Source organism: Poecilia reticulata, linkage group LG13 (assembly GCF_000633615.1).
Source record: "Poecilia reticulata strain Guanapo linkage group LG13, Guppy_female_1.0+MT, whole genome shotgun sequence".
Lineage (NCBI taxonomy): Eukaryota > Metazoa > Chordata > Actinopteri > Cyprinodontiformes > Poeciliidae > Poecilia > Poecilia reticulata.
The window spans coordinates 30,844,138-30,850,409 of NC_024343.1; the positions used below are offsets into that span (position 1 = coordinate 30,844,138).

At 36.9% G+C, this 6,272-nt stretch overlaps 1 protein-coding gene across 1 annotated transcript in view; it reads left to right on the forward strand.

The window, feature by feature from the left end:
- Positions 1 to 3,353, forward strand: part of cyp2y3 (cytochrome P450, family 2, subfamily Y, polypeptide 3) — an 11,976-nt gene extending 8,623 nt beyond the window's left edge. The window contains exons 6-9 of the mRNA XM_008426525.2: positions 517 to 658; positions 749 to 936; positions 2,171 to 2,312; positions 2,968 to 3,353. Of these exons, the coding sequence (XP_008424747.1) occupies positions 517 to 658; positions 749 to 936; positions 2,171 to 2,312; positions 2,968 to 3,149 (654 nt within the window). The 3' untranslated portion in view covers positions 3,150 to 3,353. The remainder of the gene's footprint in view (positions 1 to 516; positions 659 to 748; positions 937 to 2,170; positions 2,313 to 2,967) is intronic.
- The last annotated feature ends 2,919 nt before the right edge of the window (positions 3,354 to 6,272 follow it).

A 6,272-nucleotide genomic window follows, 5' to 3' on the forward strand; every position in this document is an offset into this window, starting at 1 on the left:
AGCATACTGACTTATTGTATCTGCGTATGGTATAACAACAGCACTGCGGCTCAAAGGAAAGCTCTACAAAGGGTTGTGAATACAGCCCAAAAAATCATTGGCTGTTCTCTCCCCTCACTGGAGGACTTGCACAGTGATCGCTGTCTAAAAAAGGCACAACTCATCACAAAGGACACTTCTCACCCYGGATATTCTCTGTTTACACTGATGCCTTCAGGCAGACGATACAGAGCAATCAGAACAAGAACCAACCGATTCAGACACAGTTTTTATCCTACAGCAATAACAAAACTAAATGCAATCAAATAACCATTAATCACTATGAATGATGTGTGTGAGATGATGTGTGTGAGGTTATTCTTATTTATTAGTTTTATTTTATCTGTAAAGTGTGACACAAGTTTTCTTTTTTAGCATATGCACTTGACTTACGGCAATTTCTAAATTTCGTTGTTCGTGTGACAATGACAATAAAGATTTATCTTATCTTATCTTATCTCCCTTTTTTTCTCTCAGGAAAAAGACAATCCCTCCACTGAGTTCCACAATGACAACCTGTTTGGTACCGTGATGAATTTGTTCATAGCAGGAACAGAAACCACCAGCTCCACCATCAGATACGCTCTCAGTGTGCTGATCAAACACAAGAACATTCAGGGTCTGTAGATCTGCAGATAGACTCTTATAAATACAGTTTGTTGTATTGAGAAGAGTTAAACAGGCGTCCATTTTGCATCGTCTTCTCCAGAAAAAATGCAGGAGGAGATTGACTCTGTGATTGGACGGGAGCGATGCCCCAACATGGAGGATCGGAAATCCCTGCCGTTCTCGGACGCCGTCATCCATGAAATTCAGCGTTTTCTGGACATCGTCCCCTTCAGTCTCCCTCACTACGCACTGGAAGACATCTCATTCAGGGGTTACACCATTCCTGAGGTACTGTTTTGAAAACATCAAGGTTTTTCCTCAGTAAATGTGTTTGTAAAGAGCCTTCAGTAGGTAGAGGAGGGCAGACTACCGAAAATTATACTCAAGTAAGAGTACTTCACCATATTTTTTACCCTTATTTAGTAGGAACTAGGTAAAAGTAAAAAGTAGCTGTCCAAGAAATTACTCTAGTAAAAGTAAAAAAGTATATGGTAAAAAGACTATTCAAGTACTGATCAAAACATCGACCATTTAATATTTAAAAATTACATAAACGGACCAAAATCTAAATTTATGTGGAAATATTGGCATTTTAAAGATAAATTCTAATAATTCATATAAATAACCAACAAAATCAGGGAAAATCAAATCAATTTCTTTCAAAATGAAATGTATAGAACTGTAGATTCTTTGTCTGGTGAATTTTTGGTTAAAGCAAACTTGTTCTTCGTTCACTGAAATTACTCACAAAGAGTAGAGTATCCAGAAATTTTACTCAAGTGAGAGTTGCGATACTGCATAATAAAAATACTCAAGTAAAAGTAAAAAGTACAGTTACTCAAATAAATGTCCTGATCAGATAACTGCACAGTGGTGGGACTAAAAGGTTAGTTAATCAAAAATATTACTTCTGGTAATGTTAAGGAACTACAACAACACGGTATTTACCAGAAGCTAATGCTAAAGTGCTAACTTAAATTCAAAATATATCCTTGGAAGACTACAAATAACTAATTCAATTCTGACTTTATAATTTATATGCTCTACAATGCCATTAGATATTCTGTTTATATCTTGCTCCATACTGTCCATGTTTTATTTTGTCCATGTATATTTCATGCTGCAATAAAGTTACTGGAGGAAAACTGCTACGTAAACAGACTTCAAAATAAGAGCGTGAATACAAAAGTCTAAATAAGAACTCTTAACAGTGAATAACCAAAACTTCAGCACAGATATTGAACATTATTTAACGTAATATTTACAAAATAGCCAAATAAAGTATCGCATTAGGATTTATTCAGAAAAGAGCGCTAAACTTTTTTAAAGTGAGCAAATTAGCGCTAAATAAAAACTCGGCTAGAGGAGGTTTGTATCAAAGATTTAGCCAGCAACACTTGACCGTGGTTTGTTTATAAGTTATTTTCCGCCTATACACAAGAAAGTCTACTGACGCCATAACAGTGACGACGTTATGGTTGTACTGTTCTTGAATATTGCTTCTGCTGTTGTGTCTTTGTAGGGAACGTCGATTGTGCCGCTGCTGCACTCCGTTCTTAAAGACGAGAAGCAATGGGCGGCTCCGTATTCCTTCAACCCGCAGCATTTTCTTGACCAGAATGGAAACTTTAAGAAAAACCCAGCATTCCTTCCTTTTTCTGCAGGTAAATCCGTCACCTCCGAGTTCATTAAACACGTATTTTTCATAGAAGAGGCCAGCGGGGGGCGCTGTAGAGGCCTCAGAAAGTTGGAGGGGAAATAAAAAAAATGCAAAAAAAAAAAAAACAACAAATCCCATAAATATTTAATCGTACATTTTTCATTACTCTTATTTTTTTTAAAACTTTTATTCAATCTTTTTTTTTTTTTTAATGAAAGTAAGAAAATAATTGTTTTACATATTTAAATGTCAGTCAAATTCATCCAGCTGCTTAGCTTATTAAGTTTCTGAAAAGAAACAGCCCAGCTGAAAAAAAACAAAAAAGAAATGTGGGTCAAAAATAAAATTTGATGTGATTAATAAAAATATTACGCATTTCTTATCATTGATTTTGGTGGAAAATTTGTATTATCTGGTAATAAATTCATGGTCACCTAAAATCTGAAGGTATGACGTAGCATTTATGCTAAATGAATGAAATAATTATGGAATAGTGAATAAATGACATTTTCTTACATATTTTGCATAATTTTCAGTAGGCTTGCAGGGTTAATGCTCTTGGAGGGGATCATGCATGGAAAACTTTAGGATTTCTTGGATTAAACATTCAGCTAGAATGCACTGTCACATCATTTAATGCTTATATTTTGTGTCCTCAGGGAAAAGAGCCTGTGTGGGCGAGTCTCTGGCTCGTATGGAGCTTTTTATCTTCATAGTGAGTCTCCTGCAGGACTTCACCTTCACCTGTCCTGGAGGCCCCGACAGCATTAACCTGGTTCCGGAGTACAGCAGCTTCGCCAACCTGCCTCGTTCTCACAAAATCATTGCGACGCCGCGATGAAGGAGAAAAGCTGTTCGGAGACAATATGAAAATTTCTCAATTGAACTTCAAAGATAATTCTATTTTAACGGCATTAATTTCACTAATATGTTGTTCTAACTTACAAGATTGAAATTATGGTTTATGTCATTTGTTGCCAAAAGTAATTTTGACAAAAAAAAAACCACACCATCTCTTTCTTTCCAAAAAATGTCTTACGCAATAAATAAATAAATAAATAAATAAATAAATAAATAAATAAATAAATAAATAAATAATTTTTGCCAAAAGACTTCTGTACTTATTTCAGGAAGGTGATGATGTTGAAGAAACACGTTATGATTACTATATATTTTTACGCCTATTTTTCTGTAAATATTGATGCTTTTTTGTTACACAATTGTTAGGATGAGTATTAAAAATAAAGAATTTATACTGTGATTTTGTGCCATAACTGTCATCTTTTTAAAGTGATTTTCAAGGAATAAAACCAAGAAAGTTAATATTTCTGAGGAACCCCCAAACCTCCACAAAAACACAACATCAAATCTTAAAATCTGGCTATGGCGTGGTATTAGTGCCAAATTAATATGTTTGTGCAGCGGTGGCTACTTCCTTGTTGCAGGAGGCTAACTCCATTCTGTTTAGTGTGTTCACAACTAAGGTAGAAGGAAACAAACACACCCAGTACAAAACTTTCATTCTATTGGCTGACAGGTTGCCAGGCGACTGTGCCAAAAAAGGCAGTTCCATGTTTTGTAAGCGAACAGAGAGTCCGAGCGAAGCGAAGTGTGAGCACGAGGCGAGGTTTTGAGTACACGTGTTCCAAGTTTTGAGAAAAAAGACACAAAGTCCTGCTTTCAAAATGAAACCGTAAGCAAAAATATAAAAATTTTTGACTTTCTTCGTTCGTCTGTGACAGTGATCGGCTGAATCCTCCAACTTTGTGCTTTTCTTTAAGTCTTCAGTGAAGTTTTTCTACTTGTCGTGACTACTCTTGCATTTCACGTTCCAAACAGATTGTTTAGCTTTGCTTATAAAAATAACACAAATATTCTTGGGGTGGGCTTCATTCAAAATATAAACATTAATTTTGTGGTAGAAAAACTGTTTCACTACAATAACAATACCACGTCTACCATTAGCATAACTTTGGATCAATAACATTAATCGTTTAGCAAATAATATATTAGTCTAATACTTTGGTTTTTGGTAATATCCCAAAATAAAAGTATATAAAGTAGTGTTAATTGTTAGAAAAAAATCAAATACAAGGTCTCCCCCAGAAAACTTGCTAAGCCCGGTGGTTGGGCGCTAGGGCAGTCATTCGTCCAGCGGACCGTCGTCTTTTTGAGTTAAAAAGTGTTTAAAGTTGACAGAAAATTTGAAAATATCACTTGATAATTATGAGTTATTGGAAGATTAATACCTGAACACCAACTATAAAGTCTTAAAAAATGCAAACATTTAAAAAAGACTTAAATGCATAAGCAATACTTAGCCTGGTGGGTGCACAAGTAAAGCCTGGAGGCCCGCCAGGCTTATAACACACCTGGAAAAACTCTGAAGTAAAATAAACTCACCTTTTTAAATCCACAGCACCATTAGTATATCTGCCTTAGTATTTGCTACAGAGAGCATGCTCGTTACCCCTAGCAACAGTTGCCATGGTGCAGACACTAAAGCTTCTATGTCAAGTGGATTTCATTTATCTTTGAGGTAATTCAAAGAGCCATTGGTGATGTCACAGAGTCTGTGACATCACCAACTCCTACTCCTAGAATAGAGTAGAATATACTTTATGACTAGCTGCAAACTGCTTGCAATCTTTCAACACAGAATCCATTATTGTCAGAGACGCAGACATGCCTGACTTAACCTGGATTGAGAAATTAGCTAACGCTTGCGAAAATGTTGGCAAAAAAATTGCAAACCGCTACAGAAAAAGACGACTCTGGAGCCCTGATTATACAAAGAAGAGATTTGTCAGTGACCTTATTTGGAAGGTGATTGAGAAGGTTGCAGACGAAGCAACTCTGCATCTTGTCAGAGATACCTTTGAGGTGGCCCACATTAAGCTAGTGCGCCAAATTATGAAAGAAACTGGGAAACTAGAGCTGCCCCTTCTGATTGAAATGTCAGACCAGCTAAGCGAAAGGATCTTCCAAAGCATCGCCAGCGATTCTTTCCACATGGCTAGTGAGTTGCATTTGTTCACGATACTTTTCTACCCAGACACGTATCCGAGGATTGTGAAAGAATTCAAGTATCACCTGGAGAACCCCATTCCTCCAGATCCTACAAAAACGGAGAGATTTCTCTCATTTATATATGAAAAGCTCAAAACGACTTTGTTTGACTCGGAGAGCTTGTATTCAGATGAAAACTGCCTGGCCGATACTAGGACAATTGCCTCTGAAAGGAGAAGATCCCTGTTGGGGGACATAGACATCTTCAAGCGTGGAACAGAAGAGGAACGTCATAAAATGGTCAATCTAGTTCTTTGGAAACTGATTTGTAAGGCTAGTTATAGATCTGTCACCCAGTACAAACTTAAACACACTGTACCAGTCTACAAAAGGCTTTCTGTCATACTGTGGGAAGAACTAAAGGATCTAGATTTTCTCATTTTCTACCATATGGAAAAAAAACTCGGCAAAGACATCTTCCAACTTCTAAGTGGAAACGAGGATGTTGTAAGGGATAAACTTTTCTATCTCATGAGAATGGACCACCCAATTGTAGATTACAAGCTCATATGTTGTTTCAAAAAGGTCTTCACACATCCCAGAAAAGTGAATCTCCCAGAATCCACTCTGAAAATTGCTTTTAAAGACACCAAAAGCGCTGTCTGTAAAATGTTCTGTCGTCGCATTAAAGTTCATCCAATTCCAAAAAGTATAGAGTATGAAGAAAGTGTGGATGAAGGTGAAGGTGCAATTGAACCCCCATCTACTCCCAGAAGCTCTGCAGACGTAGGGAGTTTAGATTACCATCAACACTTTTTAGACCTGGGGGGTTCAGAGTACTTTCAACAGTCCTTTATCAAAGGGGGTTTAAAGTCCCGTCGACACTCTTTTGATGTAGAAAGTTTAGAGTCCCGTCGCCACTCTTTTGATGTAGGGGGTTTAAAGTCCCGTCGAC